Source organism: Protopterus annectens, chromosome 9.part0 (genome assembly GCF_019279795.1).
Source record: "Protopterus annectens isolate FY-2018-M chromosome 9.part0, PAN1.0, whole genome shotgun sequence".
NCBI lineage: Eukaryota > Metazoa > Chordata > Ceratodontiformes > Protopteridae > Protopterus > Protopterus annectens.
The window spans coordinates 818,391,961-818,418,933 of NC_056743.1; the positions used below are offsets into that span (position 1 = coordinate 818,391,961).

The 26,973-nt window shown below is 42.1% G+C and overlaps 1 protein-coding gene across 1 annotated transcript in view; it reads left to right on the plus strand.

Moving 5' to 3' along the window:
* LARP4 (La ribonucleoprotein 4) overlaps positions 1-26,973 on the plus strand; it is a gene marked incomplete in the record, with an annotated part of 1,458,174 nt that overhangs the window by 1,335,099 nt on the left and 96,102 nt on the right. Inside the window, 1 exon segment of the mRNA XM_044083476.1 lies at positions 2,958-3,123. Coding sequence (XP_043939411.1) covers positions 2,958-3,123 — 166 coding nt within the window.

The window sequence follows — 26,973 nt, forward strand, 5'->3', positions numbered from 1 at the left end:
TGTATATATATATATATGTGTATATATATATGTATATATATATATATATATGTATATATATGTATATATTTAAAAACTAAAGACTTCTGTGCGTCACCATCCAAAATAATCACCCTGAACAAGTGTTTAACGCTTTCGTTATTTACTCAGTGGTTAGAACTACTTCTGAATCTTAACATAAGTATGAGCGATCCTAACAGTTTAACTGTAAGTAAAAGCAATAAAATTGTACGTTACTTTATTCCGCCAATGCAGACATTCAGATGGAATGACGTCTGTGTTTGTAAGCTGCCTCAAGTGTGCAAAGTTAAAGATTAACAACTGACAAACTATACACTTGTAATTAGTCCATGTAGAGGAAGTATATGTACAAAAAGCAGATGGACTACAGAAATATAGTAGAAACTCAATGTTCTGTTTCAGTGCGCATTTCAAGTTTAGTCATTGAGGCCTGGGTATGTGTTTGCGTTTAGCAGCAATTGCCCTTTTAATTTGCAGATTTCTTATAATGTGTCCACATCCCCAAAAAAAGAAGCAACATGTTCTAAAGTCATAATCTTAAATTACACAAAGCCCATTCAGGAAACACTGCGTTTAGCAATAGCATTTCTGAAATCCCTTCCCCTGATGTCTGCGCATTTCTCTCTAATGCTTTAGACAATTTCCTAGAAGTTTTACATTTATAGAAACAAGCACTCTTAGTACAAACACCGTTCAGTTTTGATGAGGGTGCATTCGTACATCACTTTTGGCCGATAACCGACAGCAGCCTAAGTGCAATGTACCACATACTCCTAGTAAGTCTTTAGTATACTGGCTGACGGGTTATCGCTGTAGGCAACTCCCACGTTATGAATAATTGCAGCAGAGAAAAGTTATCTATTATTGTGTAAGATTTTGCACAACTCGTCTTTTTCTTAATCATATCTCTTTTATTTCTACTGTATTTGTAAACTCCACTTTCATTTTGTCTCGCTCTCTAGCTAAAACTTCAGAAGAAATTTGTCTTCCCTAATAACTTTTGAGTAATGTCCAATACCCATTCCTTAATTTCTGCTGTTTTTTACCGCTTTAGGGAGAGTGCCAGCGTTTCATTTTTACTTCATTTTAATGCATTTTTCTCTTAGTATTTTCTAACTCGTAATCTGAAGTAGTAACTGAATATGTCACATCTTTCAGTTACATACACATTCCTGTGAAATACATTTTTTTTTTGTCTAGCCCAGTTAATGTACCTTGGCGAATAATATATAAATGCCTACTACTAAATTCATGTCTTTCATGTCAAATACTTTCATAATTTTCTTTAGATGTCTGTGCTGTTTTGTTGTTTTTCCCTTCTTGATGCCCCAGGTACATCCTCAGTGTTGCAAATCAAATTCCAGTCCCCACCTTCAAGTAATAATCCCTACTGATTCTCTTGACCTGGGACACCGGATCTGAATTGCCTAGACGTAGTAAGGCATTAAGTTGAATTCTTGTAGCTGCCAAAAAAAGCAATTACTAGAAAATGGAAATCGGTCTAAACTAACTGTATGTGAGGTACTGAATATTGTAACAGAGAGGAAGAACCTTGAAGTGGGATCTTTTGATAAGGGAAGGAGCAAATTACATAGAAATAAATGGAAATTGTAGGAATACATGTAGAATAATGTTCTGGAGGAGGAGCGAAGTTTAAGGGAAGGCAGAAGTTGTGCAATTTATGTAATGTTTGACTGATGATAGCTATACAAAAAATGTATGCAACAGAGAACATGTTAATCAGGTTCGGCTACTGCAGCGGTGATCAGTTTGATGAACATAGTACAGTAGTGTGAGTAAACATGTAACAGTAGCTATTCGAATGATCACTGTTTCAGTTATAGCTCCTTCTCTCCACCCCCTCACCACCTTTATTTGATGCATTTTTGTTACCAGGTTGAGGACCTTTGTGTTTATTTTCCTAGCACTGACCATGTTATGACTTTAACATGCCCCTATCAGCATGAAAGCTCTGAAGATCTTTGCATCCAAGCCACTCTCTCTTCAGTTAAGCCTGACTAATGGTTTGGGTGAGTAAAAGGTACATGTGAAGCTGTGGAAGCTGGCCAGCTGTTAAAACTTTAGCAGGATATAATCCTTATCTAAGGCTACTGCAGCAGGGATCATTTAAACATCTACTGTTAATGCTAAGATAACATTAACTGTATATGGGCAAGGATGTTCTTTATCCAATCTCTGTTTGGAGTTCATATTAGGTTGAGCAAATGTGTCTGCATATTAGTTAGTAGCAGTGTGGATATCAGATGTCCTTCGGAATTATTTGCAGGAGATGATGCTTGTTTATTGTTTTTGGAAAACTGACAGGCTTAGCAGTAGGCATGCTCATACAGTTTGGTATTCAGTTCAGACTTCCTGAACTTCAACTTAAGTTACTGAATTGTAGATTGATTAGTATGTTAACATTTAAATGTTTTATTGTAAGTGTCCTTTTTCAGGGATGACCCAGGAACACACACAGGTGTATTGCTCAGAACTGCATGGTAGGCAAATGGGAGAGAAACACCAAACCTGGACTGCTGAAGGCTTTTCATTAAAAGTTAGCCTTAATCCTCTGCACTAACTGACCTGTGATGGTGACTTAAACTGGTAGGACACCTTCTGCACCAAATTGGAGCTTAAAGAATCAAAATTAGGATTGAAAAATCACCAGCAAGATGTTTATAAAGCCCTTTGTTAGTGCCACAGAATTTACTTTACATTTACTTAGAGGGGCTTGTCAGCTGATCTAAGTGTCGAGTGTGTTAACTATATATTCAGAAATACAATTTTTTTTTTTGTTTTGTTTTGTTTTTGTGAATGGCATAGTGTTTGTCTGTTAGCCGTGTAAATGCATGTTTGTAGGTTTTATTTTACAGTTTACCATTGGTGAACCTGATTGCAGGTGAAGATTAAACATTTCTCTGCCAATTTTACAGCACAGTGCAGCTGGAGAAGCCAGCAGACGTCTTGGTTCAAAAGGAAAGCTATTTACCTGTGTCGATGCCTGTAACTTTCCAGTTGGGCACCTCTAAGCCACAAAGGACAAGTGGTAGTAATTGTACAAGTACAGCCATCCCCATTATTAACACATCTGTTGCACCGGTAAGAATGTTGTAGATTTTTCATAGTTTGTCTTGCCAAGTATTCAGGAGTTTGACATGTACATTTTTTTTCCAGTATGCATTGTACTTCCATGAAAGACCTTTTCCATTTGTTTCCCGAGTTCCCGGGATACCAAGCCCTGTTCATAACCAATCCGTGCCCGGCTACAACCTATTATTAAACCTCCTTGTATGCGTCCCTTACCCAAACCATGCATTGTTGAGAAAGTACTTGGAGTGCAACCCCATCCCAGCAAAATGTAGCCTAATTCGGCTATTAAAATGCACCCCTGTACTGACCTGGAATGCCACTGTGATGGTGGAGAAATAAACTGTTACCAGCAAACATCATGGTGAGACGAATTCAGCATTAACTGGTATGAACTACTTGCTTTCTCTTCCTAATTTATTTCCTGGCCTAGAATACATGCTAAAAAATCTCATTTTACCTTGTGTTGCATGAGTCACATTGTACTGGCTGTTGAACCCATTCTTGGTTGGGTTTATTAGTATATTCCTTGAATGCTCCTATTTCCCTTGGAAAGATCACCACCATAGGTAATAGTTTTTCCTTGTAACATGTTACTATCTAGTTTCTTGGATTCATTGTCTGCAAGGCAAGAACTTTTGTTCCCAGTGTACTATACATTTTGTACATACAGATTTGATTAGCCACATAATAGGCACTGTCCTGTTTTCCTCATAATTAACCACAGAAGTTAGGAGTCTGAAAATTGCGGTAATTTATTTTACCTAGAACTAATAGTGAAATCATCTAGTTTTTTTCTGAATTCTTTTATATTTAGTGTGTAGACCATCACAGAAGTTTACAAATGTGTGTTGTGTATGTAGTTTTTATAAGCTCTTTTAGCAGTTTTGTATTGTGGATGTAACCAAAACTTTACAGTGGAAACTTTAGCTGAGTTTTCAAATGATCATTCGGCTGTCATGTAGTATTTTATGTGCTTTAACTGGGGTAAAGCAGAATGGTCATATAACCCCTTTGCAGTGGATGCCCAGAGATAGAAGCTCAAGAACTTAATACATTAAGTAACAGCACTGATCATTTAATATTGTGTAAAACATTTATCATTTTAAGTTGTATGTTGGCGTAAAAGAAGTTCAAACTTTTTGAATAGTTTTGACCAGTCAGGTCGGACTGTGAAGTTTGCTGTCTAGATTTGTACTAATTTGATATATTAGATTTTGTTTAGGTATAGTTTAATATACATGCAAACTAATACTAGTCTGAAAAATTGACTCCATTAAAAAAAAGATAGAATGAAATTGCAGTAGCTGGGGACTGGTTGCCAGTGTTTATGGGGCAAGTAAGTAAGGAGCAAGAGTAAATGGTTAAAAGGTAATTAGCAATTTGTAGTTGACACTGTCCTGTTTTCCTCATAACGAAGCACAGAAGTTAGGAAGTAGTGAAGGGTGTAAAATACTGGCTGAGTTGTACTTGTGGTTCTTGCATGGTTAGCAGTACAGCTGTCGGCCTTACATATCCAAAATAGGGAATACTACCTCTCGGTGTGGAACAGTTATAACACACTACTTACACGTGTACAAAGTTGTTTTGATATCTTAAGACTGAGCATGTGACAGACCCTTTTAATGAATTGCAAGGAATATGAATGTGTTAAGACTCATAATGAGGAATGTTCGTGGTAATTAGGTACTCTTGAGAGATGCTTAGTATGATGATATAGGGCACCATACATTGTTTAGAGTGCAGTTAATATTGGAGGTGGTGGCAGTGATTAGGCTGTTGAATAAACGGGCCAGAGCTAGGTGTCTAGGAGAGGTTTAATATGAAAGTACTTGAAAACTTGGCCTACTTTGTCATGGGAATGTCACTCCAAAACTTGGCTACATAAACTGAGAAAGGTATGTTGTAACTGTTAGATTTCTTAGTGTTAACTTGCAGTTGGTCTTTAGGTCTTGTTTCTCTGTGTGAGGTCTACTACTGAAGAAGGTTGACTGTAGATAAGACCTTTAGCTGATGTGGATTTTGTCTTCTTTTTTTAGTTGAAGTTAATGTAGTTTGCAAGGTCTAGACAGTTAATTTTTTAAGCCTATACAGTGATGAATCCTGTTAGGGTAGGCCAGCAGCAAATTTGACAACTCCATTGTATAATTGATGTAGTTTGGATTACTGTTTCAATCAAATGTTTGTCATAGTCCTAGTTAGAAATTCTCAGGACTTGGTACTTTACCTGCAGGAGTTTGTGGTCAGCAGAAATACCAGATAATTTCACTTTTCCCGTAGTCAGCAGATGCTGTCCTTACCTGATGTCAGTGGTATCAAGGAGTTGTCAGTTGGTGCCATAATCTCCTTGCTCTTGTTTCACTCTGTAGAATTTCTTCAGTTGCATTGTCAGTTCATCATAAACAGGCTTGATACCAGTGACATATCAAAGCTAAGTATCCTATCGGGCATCCTTTTCTCATTTCTTTTGTTCTGTATATTGGGAGATGTTCTTCGTGTTTTACTGTTGCAGTCCTCACTTTTGGGTTATCTGCTTGCAGTGGCCCTCAGTCGGCCTGATTAACAAAGTCTTCGGTCCTGCGTCGGTTCTGTTCCTTCTTCCATGACATCAGGTCGTCAGGGGTATAAAACATGCAGCCGACACCATTACATCAGTCTTTCGTGCTGTGCGGTGCCCGAAGCAGAAGCAGTTCTCAAGTGCCGGTTGGCCGACTCCTGAAATTTTCATTTGAGTTTTAGAACCGAAGTCTTCAGCTAAAGCTTAGTACCCCATTGGGGAAACTTTTTCTTTCTCCTTACCGATGTCAGTAAAAGTTAATAATTGCATTACTTGTGGGATGCAAATACCTCATAAAGATTTTCATTCGTACTGTATTCCTTGCCTAGGCCCTGACCACGACGTACCGTGCTGTCGGTCTTATGCTTTATTTAATCAGCACATTATATCCGTCTGTATATTTTCGCCTCTAAATATTTTGGTTCTTGGTTTAATTATCCAGAAATGTCATCTGTTAGCCATCTGACTACTGGGATTCCTAATAAAAAGGATAAAGATAGGCCACCGAGGTCCAAAACTGCTGACGATGCTTCTCCTAAGCCAGTCGCCAGTTTGCAGGTACTCAGTGAGGCACTTTCGCAGCCCCTGATACCCGCTACTTCTGGTTCACAGGCCTCTGCTGAGACCCATTCGGAGTCTGGTATGCAGCGAGATGCTTCAACTATGGAACCTGCGTATGTCTCTACCTTGCATAGGTACATAGCCGCTGTGCCGTCACTAGCTTCTGAGGGTGTATTCAGGCCTACGGACTTGCATATTAAACCAACGCCTCCTTCTTTTAGGCCTAAATCTCGAACCATACCTAAAAAATGATGCCCAGGCCACATGCTCAGTCTTCTATGCCTAAAAAAACAAATGATAAGAATGGCTGAACATCTTATAACTTTAACCAGGGGAAGCCAGCCTCCCCCTTCTAAGAGACCTAGGACTGAAGTTGTTTATGAATTTTCTGACCTGGATTCCGATTTGTCTGATTCTTCTGATGATCTGGATTTGACTTATGTACTTATGAGGATTCTGATGCAGAGGATTCTATTCCCTCTGCTTCCCCTCCAGAGGATTTTTCTTTTGGTGAAACCTTACATACTCTAAGGGAGCATTTCCACTGGGAAAGTCAGGATTTTTCTGATTCATAAGAGGCTTGGGGATTTCTTACTCCTGCCTCAGCATAGGCCTTTAGCTATTCCTCCTGTACTAGACATTATTGATGCTTTTTTGGAATCTAGTTTGGCCCCTGATTCTTTGCCTCCTGCTGCCAGAAAACCTGTCACATTACAGGGTTCCTGATTCACAAAAGTTCCTTTTTAAAAATCCTATTGTGGATCCAGAGACTGTTTCACAGGGACCCAAGGGCATTAAGGCTTCTACTTCTAAAAATCCTACCTTCTCTGATGGAGACTCCAGGGCGCTGGATAGATGGGGTAAGAAGGTTTCCACTTCAACCTTTGCCATTAGGGTTTTAAACTGCCATTTTCATATTAACATGTTATTGGATTGCATAAACAGAAAATGACGATTCCGGACTGTGCGGAAAATAAAGAATTACAGGATTTAATGCATTCTGCTGAACAGGTTGGAAAACATACTTTGCAACGTGGATTTGATTCTTTAGAGCAATCTTTACCTGATCATGTTTAAACTAAATTGCTTAAATCAGGACCGCCTGTTTGGCAACAAGGATGAGGAAGTTCTTATAAAGATGGAAGATAAAGCTAAATCTATGAAAACTGTTAGATTTCTTACAAGTTCAGCCTCCTAGATTTAGTAGGCACTGGCCCTCTTAAGAATTGGTCCTTTCCAGCCTCTTCAAGGTCTTCTCAAGGCAAACCCAGACATAGCAGAAACCCCAGGTTTCACTCCTAGAGGACACACAAGACTAAGCAGTGGGTGGGGGGGGGGGTTCCGCACCCAAATCAGGGAGCAGCAAGACTCCACCTTATGGAAAACAGTCTCAATGACTTGCTTCTAAAACATCCAAGCACTTCCCAACTTGAATTCTCCTTTAGGCGGAAAGATTGGTCTGCATGCCAGAAACTGGGAACTCGTTACCCAGGACAAATGGGTTTTAAATAGTGTGCCAGGGATACAGATTTCACTTCCACACTTTACCAACACCAAGCGGGTGGCCAGATCTACCCCCAAATCAGTGGGCAGAGGCCCAAAATCAAGTACACTCTCTCTTGAGCATGGGGGCTATTCAGTTTGTACCAGAAGAGGAAAAGGGACAAGGGTTCTATTTGAGACTTTTCCTTGTACCCAGCAAAGGCAATACATGGTGTCCTTTCCTGGACCTTTCTACTCTAAATACCTTTCTGGTGATTCCAAAATTCAAGATGCTGACTCTTCACCAGCTGCTTCCTATGCTAGGCAAAGATGCATGGTTGGCAACAGTAGATTTAAAAGAAGCATACCTGCATATCTCTGTCGGGGAGTCTTGCAGAAGATGCCTACGCTTCAAAGCAGGCTGCATGCACTATCAGTTTTCTGCACTGCCCTTTGGCTTATCTTCTGCGCCCAGGGTATTCACAAAGTGCCTAGCTCCAGTCATTGCATTCTGCAGGCAAAGAAATATTCAAATGTACCCATGTCTGGATTATTGTCTAATTCAGGCAGAAAGCCAGGACATACTTTTAAATCATCTGGCCTTTGTCCATAGGGTACTGACTTGTCTGGGGTACACCATAAACAAAAAGAAATCACACCTGGTACCCTGTCAACAAATTATATTCCTGGGAGCAAGCTTAAATACAATTTCCCAGGTGGCTTTCCTCACGCCAGAGAAACGGATTCATTTGACAGCCTACTTCAAACAAGTGGCCACAAAAAAAACAGCTATATCTGCAAGGCAAATACTGCAAGCCTTGGGGTTCATGGCCTCCTGCATTCTTCCAATTCCATATGCAAGGCTGCGTATGAGGAAACTGCACTGGTATCTCAAAAGCCTATGGTGTCAACATTCACAGGATCTAGAAGCAATGATTCCTATCGTGCCTTGCCTACGCCTAGAGTTCCTTTGGTGGGCAGAGGCCTGCCACCAGAACAGGGGACTACCATTCACACTACCCCCTGCCGCCCAAACCTTAATAACAGGTGCATCAGACTATGCATGGGGGGCCCACCTGGCAGAGAAGTGCATTCAGGGCAAATGGAACCCAAGTCAAATGCACCTGCATATCAATCAAAAAGAAATGTTAGCTGTACAGAATGCTCTGACAGCCTTCAAGGACCACATTCTTCCAGGACAGTTAATGATAGACGGACAACACCACTGTTATGTGGTACATAAACAAGCAGGGGGGCACACATTCTTATCCCCTGTGCAGACTAGCCATGGCTAACCAAAGACTTTCAATATGTTGACAAGCAAGTGGGGGAGCCCAAATATTGACCTGTTTGCCTCCCCCCAAAACTAATCAGTTGGACAAATTCTGCACAAGGACTCCCCACAAACAAGCTTGAAAGTGGATGGTCTGTCCTTCAGCTGGAAAAACATATCAGTTTATGCCTTTCCTCGTCTGCCTCTGCTCTCCAAAGTACTACTAAAGATCAATCCAACGAAAAAAGAAAGTCAAAAGGAGAAGTAGACCAGCTGCTCGAAAATTTTATTCATCCACAATGTAGCAGTAAATGAACGCTGTTGTCAGACCATGCGTTTTCATCCTACAATGGACTTCATCAGATTCAACTTCATTGACAAGTTCTCCCCTGTTTTATACATAAAATCATTAATGCCCTAACCAATCACTTCATTCGTTTAATTAAATTATACAAATAGACTTATACAATCAATTAAAATATAAACTTCCTTCATTTAATGTATGTAATTCGTTTATATATAAAAATAATAAAATTACTTTAAAACATGTTGAATATATCATAATCAGTTTCAAAATTTTATATTTCGTTTGTTAAAAATCTACCTATATTATTTATAAATTTATAAAAACTATTAAAATGAATTAGTTCTGTAAAATTCCTTTTCTTTGGTGTATATGAGGAAATACTGCCATCTGCTGGCTTTTTTGTGAAAGACAAATTTATCTAAATCTTAGTTGCTTTTAATTTTAGTAATGGTAAAATAGAGATATATTCATTTAGTCCTGGGGTTTTATTTGCTTCCAGTGCTAGCTGCCACCATAACTCCCTATAGCCAATACTTTCTTCCCACGGACCCCCTCTGATATCCTTTTTAACCTGGTCCAGTACAAAAAATCTATACTTATATTCTTCACAAACCTGTGAATGTCTGTAAAGTGCATTTGTGTCCTTACATCTTTTTATGTCGTACATATGTTCGTATATCCGTTTTCTCAGGGTTCTTTCGGTTTTACCGACATAATCTGATGTACAATTTGCACAAATAGCCAGGTATACCAATCCTCTGGACTCACAGTTAAAGTAGCCCTTACTGCTCAACCAAAGATGTCTACTTTCCAAGAATAACTTTTCTTGGTTTACTACTAAAGATCAAACAAGATGAACCAAGGACGATTTTGATTGCACCAGACTGGCAACACCACCACTGGTACCCCCTTTTGTGCATTGTGTCACTGTGGGTCCCATGGCACCTGCTTCATACTCCTACTCTATTATCTCAGCAGGTGAACCAAATTCTGCACCCTCAACTTCAAACACTGAATCTGGCTGCCTGGCTAATTACATAATTTCTCCTTTACCATCCCTCAGTAAACCAGTGATGGATATTTTAGAGGCAAGGCGGCCTAGTACCAGAAAGTCTTACACTGAAAAATGGAAAAAGATTCTGTGCCTGGAACCAAGCTCAAGGGATGAGCACAACAGTGCCCATTTTACCTCAGATTTTACAATACTTAACTGAGATGCTTCATAAGGGCTTGTCTTTCTCCTCAATCATAATTCACGCCTCAGCCATCTCAGCTCATTATAACACAAAACCACCCCTCTTCTCTCATCCACTACTTAAGCAGTTCCTCAGAGGGGCCAAAAGTCTACAACCACCCAGGAGAGCTCAAACTCCAGCCTGGGATTAACTTTGTATTGGAAAAGCTCAAGCTCACCCTTCCTCATTTCGAGCCAGCTGCCACTGCGGACTTAAAATTCCTTTATTGGAAAACAGCTTTCCCTTTAGCAATCACTTCAGCAAGAAAGGTATCTGAATTATAGGCCCTCATGGCAGTGGAGCCTTTCTTCATCTTACATGCGGACAGGGTGTCCCTCAGGACCAATCCCTCCATGCCCACGTTGTTTTCCAGTGTGGCCCTTAATCAGTCCATACATTTGCCAACCTTCTTTCTCAATCCACAGAACAAAGGGTAAACGGACCTTAGACGTGCACAGACAACTTACATTCTACTTGGACAGAACTAAACCTCAAAGGAAATCTGATCAACTGCTGGTGGCATTTGCTGCAGGGGCAGAGGGGAAGGCTATTTCAAAGCAAATCATTTCCAAATGGCTAGGCCATTGCATTCATTTCTGCTACAAACACCATGGAAAACCTATCACACAAGGGATCAGACCCCACTCAAACAGGGCTGCATCTACCTCTACAGCCTTTCTCAGAGTCGTCCCTACCAGGTACATCCTAGAAGCTGCTACCTGGAGTTCTGTACATACCTTCACCAAGCATTACCATCTGACAGTTTTCTCTAAATCCAGAGCTGGCTTTGCCACTGCAGTCTTGCAGGGCCTTTTAGCTGGTCCTAATTCTGTTAAAATTCCTCCTCCCATCCTTAGCTTTGGTAATCTACCCAAAACTGATGACTGCAACAGTGAAACACTAAGAACATAGTGTTGTGTACACTTAACATAAATGTAGATGTTCGAGTGTATTCACTGTTGCAGTCCTGGTTACCCTCCCTCCAGCCCCCTTCTTTTTTTTTGGATATACCTTTACTTTCCTTTGCTATCTTCAAAAGCTTTTTGGAGTATTTGCTTTTTTGTTGCAGGTATAACCTTGTATATTTATAGCTCTAATTGCTTCCCATTAAGGGGGCACCTGATATCTGGGGCAAGAAAAACTGATGTAATGGCGTCGGCTGCATGTTGTATACCCCTGACGACCTGAAGTCATGGAAGAAGGACCCAAGACGTTGTTAATCAGGCCAACTGAGGGCTACTGCAAGCAGATAACCCAAAAGTGATGACTGCAACAGTGAATACACTCTAATATCTACATTTATGTTGTGTACACAACTGTACTTTCTGATTAATGTCCGTTAAGGTCAGTAATTGGTATGCCTTACATTTGGAAATCAACTTCCTTGTAGGGACCTTCATTCTTGTTAGTTCTGCTTATGCCCTGAGTAAGATGTTCCTAAGTTACAAAGGCATGCATCTGGAGCGTTTCTCCCTGGGCCTTCGCTGAAAATTGGCTTTGTTCGAAGTCTGACTTTCCAGGTAAACAGATGTTAAGTAAATAAAAAATAATTTTAAATTTTGTGCCTGTTTTATCTGTAGGATTACTTGACTTGTAGTGCCTCTAATAAATATTTTGGGGAGCTTAGTGTTCAGGCTACATACACTGTGACTTCCACTGGTCTCCAGGCTGACATCCTGAAAAAAATGCAGAGAGAATTTGAGGATGGGTGTTGGGAAGCCAGCAATACGTTTGTGATGTCAAACTCCACCAAAAATAACAAAAATCAGTCCGTGGGAGACCGCAACCACTCATTTTAGTATATTAACGTCAGTAAAGTGCAGTATAATGTTTTCGTCAGCATAAATCATTGACTTTATCAGATACATAGTGGATTGCCATGGCCTAGCTTATATACTGTGTTACAATCAATTAAAACTTTCATTTAATTAAAATTTAAAGAAATACAGCTACATTCACTATTAAATATTATACAGTCAGTATATACTTTAAAAATGTTTATGAATAATATAGAGGCACTAATGAACATGTAATGAACGCTGGTATATAATAGCCAAGTATCCAACCACTTAATATCGTAAGTCAGTGAGTAAAGTATGTCACATAGGAATCCACGAAAAAATCCACAACGCTTGAAAGTAATGTGGAGACAGATCCTTTATTCCCAGTAAGCGCTTTCACCCGTAGGCTTCTTCAGACTTTCACACATTACAACAACCTTGCAGTTTTAAATATCACTATATACAACGCTATTGGTCAGTCAATGAATTATGAAAAAGGCTTTTAAAGCGCTAAAACCCATTGTTAAAAAAGTATGTACAGACATACGTACATTTTATAATAAAACATATAATAAATAATGTATGAAATGCGAGATATATCAAACTCTCCATAAAAACCTGAAAATAATATAAACAACGTAAATAAAGACATAAATAGAGACATACTAATATGGAGAATCCAGTAATTAATTAATTATTCCTAATGTTAAAACCTTAAGGACCTATACATTCTTCTTCTTTTAGACAATGAAATCAGTAAGATTGTAGGTCCAAGTCTGAATGTAGTGTTTAAGAACCAACCCAATTTAAGAAAATTACTATGCAGACCTAAAAATGCTTTGACTATAGAAAGAACAAGTACATGCATGATTAATACGACATCCTGTGGGAAATGTAATCAATGTAGGTATATTGAAGATGCAACAGAGTTTATTCATCCTGTTACCAAACAATTATTTCATTTTTATACAAACACCAACTGCAGTAGTAAGAATATTGTTTATATGGCCAGATGCTCAGCATGCCCCGTGTTCTATATTGGGAAAACCAATCGATCCCTGAAAGAACGCATAAGGGAACATGTTTATCACATTAGAATAGGTTCAGTGTTTAATGCTCTGGCTAAACACAATATGGAATTGGGTGTTACACACACTTTTAGATTTAATGTCATTCAAAAAATTGAAATTAATATAAGAGGGGGTGATATAATTAATTACACATTAGAAAGTGAAATGAAGTGGATTATTAGATGCAGGGCCGATCAATATCCTGGTCTAAATGATAAGGTACAGGTGAAACCTTTTCTAAGAAAGAGAAGTCTCCATGTACCAAAGCAGTAGAGTAAAATTTGAGGTTTAGGTTTATGCCCTGTGTTTTAATATTTTAATGTTTTTATATTGTCTACATACTAAAGTACATAGAAAAGTACCCGTCAATAGCTTCATCTTATTATGAGTTTTTTAACAAGGAGAACGTTTACTTATCCAAATATTAGAATATGACTTGTATAGGTCCTTAAGGTTTTAACATTAGGAATAATTAATTAATTACTGGATTCTCCATATTAGTATGTCTCTATTTATGTCTTTATTTACGTTGTTTATATTATTTTCAGGTTTTTATGGAGAGTTTGATATTATATATCACATTTCATACATTATTATATGTTTTATTATAAAATGTACGTATGTCTGTACATACTTTTTTAACAATGGGTTTTAGCGCTTTAAAAGCCTTTTTCATAATTCATTGACTGACCAATAGCGTTGTATATAGTGATATTTAAAACTGCAAGGTTGATGTTCTTCGTCTACCATTGCTGCAGTCCTAACTATTGGGTATAGTCCGCATCCAGTCGGCCCGAATACCAGAGTATAAGGCTGACGTCGGTCAGGGCGCATTAGACTGACGTCAGTACGTCAGGGTACTAATGCGCATGACCGGCGTCATATCCTCAGTCTTTTTTGCCGCGTGGTCCGATGCAGAAGCAGTTTTGCGAGTGCAGGTTGGCGTTCTGAAATCTTTCCGAAACCGGAGTTTCAGACCGAAACAGAGTTGGCTAAGTACCCCGTTGGGGAACATTTTGGTTTTTCTTGCCTCAGTATTTTACCGGATGTCAGAAAAAGTGAATAACTGTATTTCTTGTGGGAAACAGATACCTCATAGGGATTACCATACCTTGTGTATACCTTGTTTAGGGCCTGAGCACGGCGTTGTTGGTTGCCGCTCTTGTGCTAGGTTTAACAAACGCACTATTAAGAGGAGGTTAGACTGTGCCAGGTTAGTGTTTGGGAAGCGTTGCAATTATAAAATGCCGTCGGATGCTCCGGCGCCCGCTTCGTCAAGAAGCGCAAGGACAAAACAGCGAAGCCTAGGGTTGATGAACCGGCAGTCCCGGACGTCGGTTCTTTAGGTGGCTCAGTGGAGCCAGAGGTTTTGCCAGGAGTTTCCATAGAGTCCCAGGCAGAAACTTTACTGTTACAGGATGTGCCCTCTCAGGAGGTAGGCCAGGCTGAGGGGGCTTCTCAGGTGACTGTTCTTCCCTCTCTTCCCAAGGTAGTTAGAGCCTCTCCTTCTGTTACCAAAACTTCTTTGAGAGGTAGGCCTAGTTTAGCTTCTGTGGGGGCTTCTCCTGGCATTTCGGGTTCTGTACCTAAGAAACATATGCTTAAAATAGCAGAAGATTTGATTACTATGATTAGAGGTTCTATGCCCCCGCCTGATAAGAGGCCTAGGGTGGAACCAGACTTTGATAGTTTTGAACAGTGTTCAGAGGCTTCAGGGTCTTCTGCGGAAGACTTGCAGGAGTTTCCTACTTATTCTGATTCTGATGTGGATGATTCCACTCCTACAGCTACTCCTCCTGAGGATTTCTCATTTTCAGAAACCCTGCATTCCATGAGGGAGCACTTTAAATGGGAAGGCCAGGATTACTCTGATTCCAGGAAAAGGCTTAGGGAATTCTTATTTTTACCCCAGCATAGGCCCTTGGCTATTCCTCCTGTGTTGAATGTGGTGGAAGATGTTTTTGCAGAGGCTTCCCTGAACCCTGACTCTTTGCCTCCTGCTCCTGTTAAGCCTGATAGGTATTATAGGGTGCCCGAAGCTCATAAGTATTTGTTTAAGAGTCCTAGGGCGGACCCAGAAACTATTTCTCAAGGCCCTAAAGGTGTTAAAGCTTCTGTGGTTAAAAATCCTGTTCCCACTGATAAAGAGGCAAGGGCTTTGGATAGGTGGGGAAAGAAAGTGTATACTTCTTCCACTCTAGCCATGAGAGCATTGAATTGTCAGTTTCACATGCTAAAATATCAGAATTACCTCCTTTCACATTTGAAATCTAAGGTGGATGCTTTGGCGGGAGGTATTGAGTGTAAAGAGTTGCTGGATTTGGTTCATGTGTCTGAACAAGTGGGTACGCATTCTTTGCAATGTGGTTTTGATGCTGTACAGGCCTCCTCGAGGGTGGCCGCTACTAGTTCTGTTCTTCGCAGGCATGCCTGGTTGAAGGATCAGAATTTAGCTGAGCATGTTAAGACAAGGATTTTGGATGCTCCTTTACAGTCTGATGTGTTGTTTGGATCGCCTGTGGAAGCAGTTTTAAAGAAAATGGAGGACAAAGCTAAGTCTATGCAAACTGTTAAAGATTTTTGCAGGTGCAGCCACCAAGTTTAGTAGAAATTGGCCTGCTAAGGGGTGGACATATCCTGCTTATGATTCCCAGTCTAGGGGTAGGTCTAGACGTGGTAGGGGCAGGGCTCAAGGATCTTTTAGGCCTAGAACAGGGAGTTCACCTGCTCAGACTTCTGGTGAGGGCAGGGGTCAGTCCTTCGTAAACAGACCCAATGACCTGTCTTTTCAGCTGCCAGTAGATTCTCGTCTGGCAGCTCCTTTGGGAGGAAGACTGTCTCTTTTCAAAGAAAATTGGGATTTAATTACTCAAGACAAATGGGTGTTGGATATCATTCACCACGGTTACAGATTTTATTTCCATACAATGCCCCCTTTCAAAGGCATGCCAGACGTTCCTCCTCCACAAAGAAAAGAGGCTCACAAGCAAGTTTCTCAATTACTCCAGATAGGGGCCATTCAGCCAGTCCCTGTATCAGAAAGGGGCCTAGGATTTTATTCTCGCCTGTTCCTACTACCAAAGAAAGGGAACACGTGGAGACCAATTTTGGATTTATCTCTCCTCAACACTTATCTGGACATTCCCAAGTTCAAGATGTTGACGTTACAACAGCTTTTACCTCTGCTGGGCAAGGATCATTGGATGGTAACTCTAGATCTCAAGGAAGCTTACCTTCATGTGCCTATAAGGCTAAGTTGCAGGAAGTATCTGCGGTTTCGAGCTGGAAATTCTCATTATCAGTTCTCTGCATTGCCCTTTGGCTTATCTACTGCGCCCAGAACATTCACAAAGGTTCTGGCTCCAGTGTTGGCTTACTTCCGGCTTCGAGGAATTCAAATCTATCCTTACTTGGACGACTGCCTGATTCTGGCTCAAGAAAAGGAAGACCTTGTACAGCATCTGGAACATGTTATAGCAGTGCTAAGATGCCTAGGGTATTCTGTGAACGAAATAAAGTCCAGTCTAGTACCCTCTCAAGACATGTGCTTTCTGGGTGTGAGACTGAATACAGCAGCCCAGATGGCCTTTTTAACCCCGGACAAACAACAGAGTCTATCACTTTACTTCCATCAACTATCTCATCAGTCCGTGCTGACTGCAAGGACAGTCCTTCAAGCATTAGGGTTCATGGCATCTTGTATTCTGGTGCTTCCCAATGCCAAACTGCATATGAGGAAGCTACAATGGTATCTCAAAAATGTATGGACACAGCACTGCCAGGATTGGGACACTGTCATTCAAATAATACCTTGCCTTCAAACAGAATTTTTGTGGTGGGCTCAGGAATGTCACCTAAACAAGGGACTCTCTGTGACCCGGCCAGAGGCGAGTCAGATCTTCACGACAGATGCCTCGGACATTGCTTGGGGAGCTCATCTAAATGGAAAGTGGATACAAGACAAGTGGCCTGCCAGACTACTGCGTCTACATATCAACATGAAGGAGATGTTAGCAGTCCAGTTTGCATTAATGGCTTTCAAGGAGTTACTTCTTCCAGGGCAGGTGTTGATTCTAACAGACAACACAACTGTCATGTGGTACATCAACAAGCAAGGGGGAACACATTCTTATCCTCTATGCAGGCAAGCAATGATTTTATGGGAGACTGCGCTAAGCTTGCAACTAACTCTTCAGGCAAGGTTTCTGCCGAGCACAGAACTCCTTAGCAGATGTGTTAAGCAGACAAATCATGGATCCCCACGAGTGGAAACTGGATCTTCATGTATTTCAAACATTGACAGTGTCATGGGGAACTCCAGACATAGATCTGTTCGCTTCTCCTCTAAACCACCAGCTGCCACAGTATTGCACAACGGGGTTTCATCACACAGCTTGGAAAGTGGATGCTCTGTCTTTCAGTTGGAAAAACCTTCATGTGTATGCCTTTCCTCCTCTACCTCTTCTTCCAAAGGTACTATTAAAGGTCAGACAAGACAGGCCGAGGATGATTTTGATAGCTCCAGATTGGCCTCGGCAACACTGGTACCCACTCCTCCGGAGTCTGGTAAGGAAGCCTCCATGGCCTTTGCCTCTGATTCCTCATCTATTATCTCAGCAGGGTGGTCATCTGCTCAATGTCAAGCTTCACTCTCTTCATCTAACAGCCTGGCATATTCTGTGTTGAAGCACAGCAGGTCTCAACTTCCTCAACAAGTTTTAAATGTGATTATGGAAGCTAGAAGACCTAGTACAAGGAAAGTGTACGCAGAAAAATGGAAGAGATTTTTATTTTGGAGTACAGCAAAGAATTTGCAGGTTTCTGAGCCTAATTTGAGTGCGGCTCTTCAATACCTTACTGAGTTATTGGACAAAGGTTTGTCCTTCTCTTCTATTAAGATTCATGCTGCAGCAATTTCGCTCACTATGATTGTGACCCACCATTGTTTTCGCATCCTTTGTTCAAGCAGTTTCTTAGAGGGGCAAAGAATATCAGGCCCCCAATGAGAGCTCCTACTCCTGCTTGGGATCTCAATTTTGTGTTGGAAAACTTACTCTACAACCTTTTGAGCCTGCGGCTACTGCTGAATTGAAATACTTGTCATGGAAGACTGCTTTTCTGTTGGCTATTACTTCTGCAAGAAGGGTGTCTGAGTTGCAGGCCCTTATGGCAGTAGAGCCATTTTGATTTTTCATAAGGATAGGTTATCTTTACGTACTAATCCTTCCTGTCTGCCTAAGGTGGTTTCTAGTGTGGCTTTAAACCAAACTATTCATTTGCCTACTTTTATGCAGACCCCAAAATAAAGGGGAAAAGATTTTGCACACTTTAGATGTACACAGGCAATTGCGTTATTATTTAAGCAGGACTAAGGATTTTAGGCAGTCTCAGCAGTTGTTTGTTTCTTTTGCTTTGAGTTCACAGGGCAAGCCTGTGTCAAAACAAACTATTTCTAGGTGGATTGGCTTTTGCATTGCATTTTGTTATTCCCATCATGGCAAGGAGATTCCAGCTGGGATTAGGCCTCATTCCACTAGGGCTACTGCCACTTCAACAGCATTTCTAAGGGGGGTGGCAACTAAGGATATTTTGGAAGCAGCTACTTGGAGTTCAGTGCATACTTTCTCTAAGCATTATCACCTTCCTATCTACTCTAAGTCTAGGGCTGGTTTTGCCACAGCTGTTTTGCAAGGCATGTTGTCAGCTCCTACTTCTTTATGATTTGCCAGCCTCCCTTACCTCTGCTTTGGGATTCTACCCAATAGTTAGGACTGCAGCAATGGTAGACGAAGAACATAGTACAGTTTTGTACCTACCATAAATGTAGATGTTCGAGGATTCCATTGCTGCAGTCCAATTTACCCTCCCTCCTTCCCCTCTGTGTTTAGGGGTGGTTGTGTAGGTGAGTTTACATGCTTATATTTTTGTACATGTTTTTGGTGCAGGTATTTTGGGCCTTGTCTTTTTAGGGTCTTCTGACATCTGGGGCAAGAAAAGACTGAGGATATGACGCCGGTCATGCGCATTAGTACCCTGACGTACTGACGTCAGTCTAATGCGCCCTGACCGACGTCAGCCTTATACTCTGGTATTCGGGCCGACTGGATGCGGACTATACCCAATAGTTAGGACTGCAGCAATGGAATCCTCGAACATCTACATTTATGGTAGGTACAAAACTGTACTTTGTAATGTGTGAAAGTCTGAAGAAGCCTACGGGTGGAAGCGCTTACTGGGAATAAAGGATCTGTCTCCACATTACTTTCAAGCGTTGTGGATTTTTTCGTGGATTCCTATGTGACATGCTTTACTCACTGACTTACGATATTAAGTGGTTGGATACTTGGCTATTATATACCTGCGTTCATTACATGTTCATTAGTGCCTCTATAATATTATTTTTGTCTCGCTGGTAATACGCTCTACTTGCTGGTTGTATACATTTTGGATTTTTTATTTTGTTTATGAATAATGCATTTAAATTTAAAAAAACTAATTTTTAAACAACCACCTAAAACATCAAAAATGTTTTAAAATATTTGTATCAGAAAATAAAGAGTTGCTTCAAAACACCTTAGTGTTTATAAAAAATAATTTCACAGCTTACCAGCTTTCAATTTTAACAATGGGACAATAGATATAGTATCATTTAAGCCAGGGGTTTTATTGGCTTCTAGAAAAATGTTCTAGTAGGTTTCCCTATGCTCTAATCTAATCTCCCAAGGACCCCCTCTAATGTCAAACTCCCTACCTGACTTTAAATCATTGATTCATGCAAGGCAGCTATGCAACCCCATGTGCCAGTGACTCATCGACCCGAGTCCTCTTCAGATCCTTAAACTTCTTGTCGAGCAGAAACCACGCAGGTGTCTGTCAGGTCTGGGGCCACTTCACGGGCTTCAGCTTCTGTTGCATATGCCTCTGTTACAGAGGTAAGAGTAAGAAATTCTTCTTGTGGTAGTCTGATAAAAAACTTCCTGGAGGCTGGACTGAGGCTGTGCACACCTGCCCTTAAGCTGGGGTCACCAGCTTCCTCATCCTAGGTCACCACACAACCTTGTCATATTGGTCCAGGATTTCATGGCCTTCAGTGAAATCCAAGCAGCCTTCCCTAAAAAAGAAACTATGGCATGAATTCACTTTTTTTTTGGGGGGGGGGGCTGCCCCCAAGAGGTATTCAGATTTGTGAGATTCTGATGATAAAGAACTGACTTATGTGGAGTAGCGTACTCTCCTACCAGTAACTTGATTCATATTTTGAAGATTCCTTGTCCTCCGTTTCTCCTGAGGATTTAACTTTTGGGGATGCACTTCACATTATGAATGTATGCTTTATTATTTGGGAGCCTACAGACTTCTCTCAGGCTCCAAAATCTTGGTTCATGTGTTTTCAGACATATCTTTGCAGACTGTAAAGGAATCCAGACTGCTTCTGTACAGTGCCTAACACCTGTAAACATCTTGACAAGTACCCGCTGGCATATCCAGCTACGTTACCTCAAGTCCACGAGGGGAATGTAGGACCTTAAACCAGTTTGTCAAGAGGACACACTTCTGGTACCCTGTCCATGAAAACTGTCAAATGTTAGTTCCACATGCTTTGTGTAGGAACAAACTTAAGCCAAGGCAGAGAGTATTCAAGATAAGAGCCTCAAGACAAACATTCAGGAGCTGGCCAAAGATGGTTTTCAGAATTTAACTCTGATGTGGCTGTGATGCTATGACTTCATGTATGGAAGCCGCTGAGCGTGAGTTCTGTGATTAGGAGACATGCCTGGTTGAGGAGTCAACCCCCTCGGAGCATGTTAAAGTTAAACTCCTTAATGCACCCATGAGCTTTTGTTAGGTGCTACTGTTTCAAAGATTGCACAAGAAAGGGAAGACTAATAGTCCAGCAAGGAACTCTCATCTTTCTCCGCCACCTAGACACAACAGACACTACCCTGTTAAGCCTTGACCCTTCTTCCCAGACAAGGAAAACTAAAATATTCCAAGAGAAAAGGATCAAGCTCAAAAAAAAAAAAAAAAATTGCCATAGACTGGTTTGGAGGGGGGGGGGTCTAAGGTTCCCAGTAAGGAGCAGCTCTGAGTGTTTTGGGCAACCCTTCCCAAAAAAATCCCAACCCACCCCATCCCTCAGCTTGCCCAAATTGCTAGGGGGAAGGATTTCCCACTTCCCCACAGCCTGGGAACAAATCACCTAGGAGAAGAGTATGTCCTATTCATGTGCTGCAGTTTCCATGACATCAGTTAGTTTACCTGTGGTGAACTCTTGTATATCCGGCAGTTATATAAAAGTGAAATGCTACGGCTAGGGTGCACATGACATCCCATGCCTCTCTCGGACGTAGTTTGTAAACAGACGTTTGGTATAAAGCAGACGTCGGCACGCACCTCTTCAGAACTTTTCTGCTGCCTGTGTGACTGCCAGGTCCAGTTGTCACATTGCCAGTAGAAGTATTTTCTTCGTCTGACTTTCAGATAAGTACCCCTTGGGGGGGTTCTATTTTGTTACTTGCGACTGTTTTGGGTTGCATGTCAGGTAGGAAGGGCAAGTGTAGGTGTGGAAGACAAATTCCACTTAAGTATTCACAAGAGCTTATGTGAATGAGCCTGTTTTGCCTAGGCTGTGAACACAACCATACCACCTGTAGTATTTCTTAGGCATTTGTCCCCAAGGCCCTCTGAAGCCGTCTTGCAGCCTTAAAATTATACCTAGAAAATCAGAGACTCAAACATCTAGCATCTAGGATGGACCCGATGTCAGAACACTCAAACAAGCCCCCAGTGAAGAAGGCCAAAAAGAGTAGGCCTGAACAGACTGTTGCACCCTCCACTCTAGCCGGTTGCTCTCAAGGCTAGTGAAGGCCAAGAGTCTGAGCCAGAATTCATGGCATTTTCTTTGGCATAAGGCCAGGAGGGAATCTTGTTATTCGTCCAAGGTCACATCCCGGAGGGAATGTCAGTCATCCGACTCTGTCACTGAGGTGGAACCAAGGCTCATTATGTCCTAGGGCCCGCGTGGTTTCTCCCAAATCGTGGTACGCAAGGACTTAGTTTCCATTTTAGTGGAGTGCTGGCCAGTGTCTGGCCCTCCTACCCTCCACCACATTTCTGAATCTTCTCCCCTTGAGACCCATAAGAGGAGGAAACAGAAAACTATACATATTTCTTAGACTGCCTGCTTCACCTGTCAAACACCCTCCGGATTGGCAGGACTTCACTCAAGACCTGCTCAGTGCCTTTCTGGCCTTGTGTCAGGGACCGACATCTGCACAGGACCCTATGCCCTCTACCCCCAAGGGCCCTTCCCTGGACGTCTCTTCAGGAAAGAGGATTTATCTGATGAGTCCCTCACCTGCTCTTCTCAGAGCGCCTCTCCTCCTGGATATGCTTCAACACAGGAGGATTCCAATGGCATGGACTCCCGTGGTGAGACCATCACCAAAATGCAAAACTTTTTCAAATGGGACAGCAGTCAAGTGACAGCGACCCAAAAGAGATACTATGAACTTCTTCAGCTGGAGTCTCCCAGGCCTTCTGCTGTGCCCCCAGTACACTCTGATTTTCTGGATGCCTTCTTGGCAACTTCAAAACGCCCTCATTCACAGCCCCCATCACTTAAGCGTCCAGTTAGATTCTACAATGTGCCCGAGGAAGCTTACTTACTCTGTAAAGCCCCTTCTGCAGATCCTGCAGGTATTTCCGTGACAATGGATAAAACCTCAAAGTTGCTACACTCTACCTCTCTACTGCACTCTGACAGAGCAGAATGATGCAAGGTCTGGGAAAGAGATCTTATACTTCTGCCAACCTATCAGTAACAGAAATCAATTACCAGGTACACATGGCCAGGTATTCCTTGGCCCTTTTGGAAGATGTGGTTAAGCAACTGGGAGAGCTCCCTGACTCCCCTGCTAAAGCTAAGATTTCTTCTTTCCTGAACTCCTGCACACAAGTGACTAAACACTCCAAGTTCAGCTACGACACTGTAGAAGCATCTGCAAGAGCTGCTGCCTCTAGATCTGTCATCAGAAGGTACTTCTAGTTAAGGCTGCATCCCCTCCCTGATGACATCAAAGCCAAGCTCCTAGATGTGCCCCTGGACAACAATAACCTGTTTGGTTCAGCAGCTGATGAACTCTTTAAGACCCTCCAGGCCAAAGGTTAAGGAACTGCAGAAACTGAGACACATTTGTCTCCCCCAGTTCCACGATTTCAGAGAAATTACCCAGCTAAAACTTTGTCAGGTCCTCAGCTAAGAAAATACAAGTTACGTCTAGAAATGACCACAGGAAACTGCACCCTTCTTGATGTTCTTCGTGTTTCACAGTTGCAGTCATCATCTGTTGGTTATCCCTGCTGGGTAGCCCTTGGCCGGCCAGAGTACCAGAGTGAAGGTTTCCCTCCTGTGTTGGCTGATGTTCTTCGTGTTTCACTGTTGCAGTCATCACCTGCGAGTTATCCCTGCTGTGGTAGCCCTCGGCTGGCCTGAATACCAGTGTCGCTTTTTTTTTTTTTGCTTCAGCTGCAGTCGCCTGTAGTCTGTCATCCGGTCGTCATTGTTGTAAAGCAAGGCTGCCGACGTCATTTAATCAGTCTTTCTTGCTGTGGTAGCAGAAGCAGTTCACACGAGTGCCAGTCGGTCACTACCAGAAGTTGAATTTTCAGCTGAAACTGTCTAAAGCTAAGTACCCCATCGGGGATCCTTTTTTCTTACACTAACCAATGTCTGAGAAAGTTAACAATTGTCTCGCTTGTGGAGAGCAGATCCCACACTGAGACTTCCATTCTTACTGCATCACTTGTTTAGGCCCAAACCACAACTTACCCCGTTGTCTGTTCTTGTGCACTCTTTAATGCGAGAACCATTCACTGTAGCGCTCTTTTTGTAGACAGTTATTTTCATGTTCCATCTCCACATTCCGCTATGGCGTCCATCAGCCAAAATCTGTGGACATTCTGAAAAAACGTAGAGCTAGAGAGACAGACCACACAAGGCTAAGCCTTTGGACGATGCTACCGCTAAGCCAGGTCATCAGTTTTCCAGACTTCAATGAGGCACGTTTGCAGCCCCTGATGCCCGATTCGATATCTACGCAGGCCTCTATTGAAACCCTTTCGTAGTCTGGTATGTTGTAGAAATCTTCTTTGCCTTCCGAACCTTTGTTTGGCTCTGCCTGTTTTGTATCCAGAGCCACGATGCAGGCACCAGCTTCTGAGGAGTCCTTCCACACTACCGAATGTAGACAGAAACCAACATAATCTCTTCTGACTACCATTTCTCTCCAACTGATTCCTCAGGCCTAGAAGCCAGGCCACGCCTAGGAAATCTGCTTCTAGCCACCATATTGCTATTGCTCCACCACCCCAAACACAGATGCTGAAAATGGCAGAGGATCTCCTCTCCCTTATCCGGGGTAGTCAGCCCACAACTTCTAAAAGGAAAAGGCACCCTCCTCCAGAAATGATGACAGAACAGGATTCTGAGGACTCTTAACTATTCAGTGTTTGAAGAGGAACAGCATCCCTTAACTGCTTATGAGGATTCAGATGCAGAAGAATCCATCTCTTCTGCCTCCCCTCCAGAGGACCTTCCCTTTGGGGAAACCCTTCTACCTCAGGGAACATTTCCAGTGGGAATCCCAGGACTTCCCACAGCCTAATAAAAGGCTTGGAGAGTTTCTGGACCTGCCCCACCACAGACCTCTGGCCATACACCCTATTTTAGAAATGGTGGATGATATTTTCCATGAATCCATCTTAGCCCTTGACACCCTAACTCCTACTCCCAGTAAACCTTACCGGTACTAGAGTACCGGATTCTCACAAATACCTGTACAGAAATCCTGCTGCAGACCCAGAGGTCATTACACAGGGACCAAAAGGAGCAAAGACTATTTTGGCCAAGAATCCTCTTTTTTTCTGACAAGGCACCTCTGCAACCTTAGCTATCAGAGCACTCAATTGTCAGTTCCATGTGGTAAAATATCAACAACACACCTTGGAACTATTAAAACATAAAATTGTTACCTTTCCTGACTATGCCAATTCAAAAGAGTTAGCAGATTTACTGCACTCTGATTGTCAAGTGGCCAAACTCTAATTAAAATGTGGATATAATGCCCTAGAAAGCCTGTAGCAGGGCAGTAGTGACCAGATCTGTTGTTAGGAGACATGCATGGCTGAAGGAGCAACCTCACCCTGATAACTCTAAACTTATTGATGCACCCCTAGATAAGGTGCGCTTGTTTGGAGAAAAAGCAGAAGAGGTGCTTAAAAAGATGGAAGACTAAGCAAAAGCTATGCAAACAGTAAAATATTTCTTTCAGGTACAATCTCTCAGGTTCAGCAGGAACCTTTCCTGTAAGCACTGGGCCTTCCCTGCACCTAGCAGACAGGGCCAAGGTAAGCCCCGCAGGGACCAGGCCCCTATCCCAGGGCCAGCAGAGAAGCAAACAATGGACCGCTTGCATCTCTAAGGTAGGGAGCTCTAAGCCAACCTTCTATGGCAAACGCCTATAATGACTCCCCCTCCTCTGCCCTCCCTTCAATCCTCAAATACTAGGAGGAAGGATATCCCTCTTCAAAGACAATTGGCTTTCTGTAACAAAAGACCAATGGGTCTTAAAGATAATTTTTCAGGGATACAAATTATTTTTCAGCAAACTCCCAATTCCAAGAGGGTACCCTCCAAACCAGTGGGCAGAGGCATTGAAACAGGTACAAACTCTCATATCCTAGGGGGCAGTAGAACCTGTCCCCTCAGATCAGACAGGGAAAGGATTTTATTCCAGACTATTCCTTGTTCCCAGAAAAGAGGGCACTTGGCGCCCTATCCTGGATCTCTACATTCTGACCACCTCCTTGGTGGTCCCCAGATTCAAAATGCTAAATTTGCATCAGCTGTTGCCTATGCTAACAAAAAATGCCTGGCCAGTGACCCTAGACCTAAAAGATGCCTACCTCCACATCCCCATCAGGGCCTACCTCCACATCCCCATCAGGGAATCGTGCAGGAAATCCCTGCACTTCAGAGCAGACTCGCAACACTTTCAGTTGTCTGTGCTGCCCTTTGGCTTATCTACTGCACCCAGAGTATTCATCAAATGCTTGGCCCCGGCCATTACGTTCTGCAGACAGATATACAGATTTACCCTTACCTGGATGACCGCCTCATTCAGGCAGAGTGCAAAGCTGTTCCAAGACCTTCTCTTTGACAAATCATTCCTAACTTCACTAGGGTTCACCATCAACGAGAAGAAATCAAAGCAAAACCCTACGAGGGAGATAATTTTCTTGAGAGCTCTCCTAGACGCAGCATCCCAAATGGCCTTCCTATCCCCAGAAAAGCAGAGCTTCCTGCCTCTCTACTTTACCTAGCTGGCTCCCAGAAGTCACCTCACTGCAAGGATGTTCCTGCAAGCCCTGGGTTACATGGCATATTGCATCTTTCTCATTCCTCTGGCCAGGCTTCACGTGAGGAAACTTTACTGGTATCTGAAGAATCTTTGGTGCCAGCAGTCGCAGTCCTTAGAGACCTCTCTCCTTCTGATCCTGTGTATAAGGGCCGAGTTCTCTGGTGAGCAGGGGCCT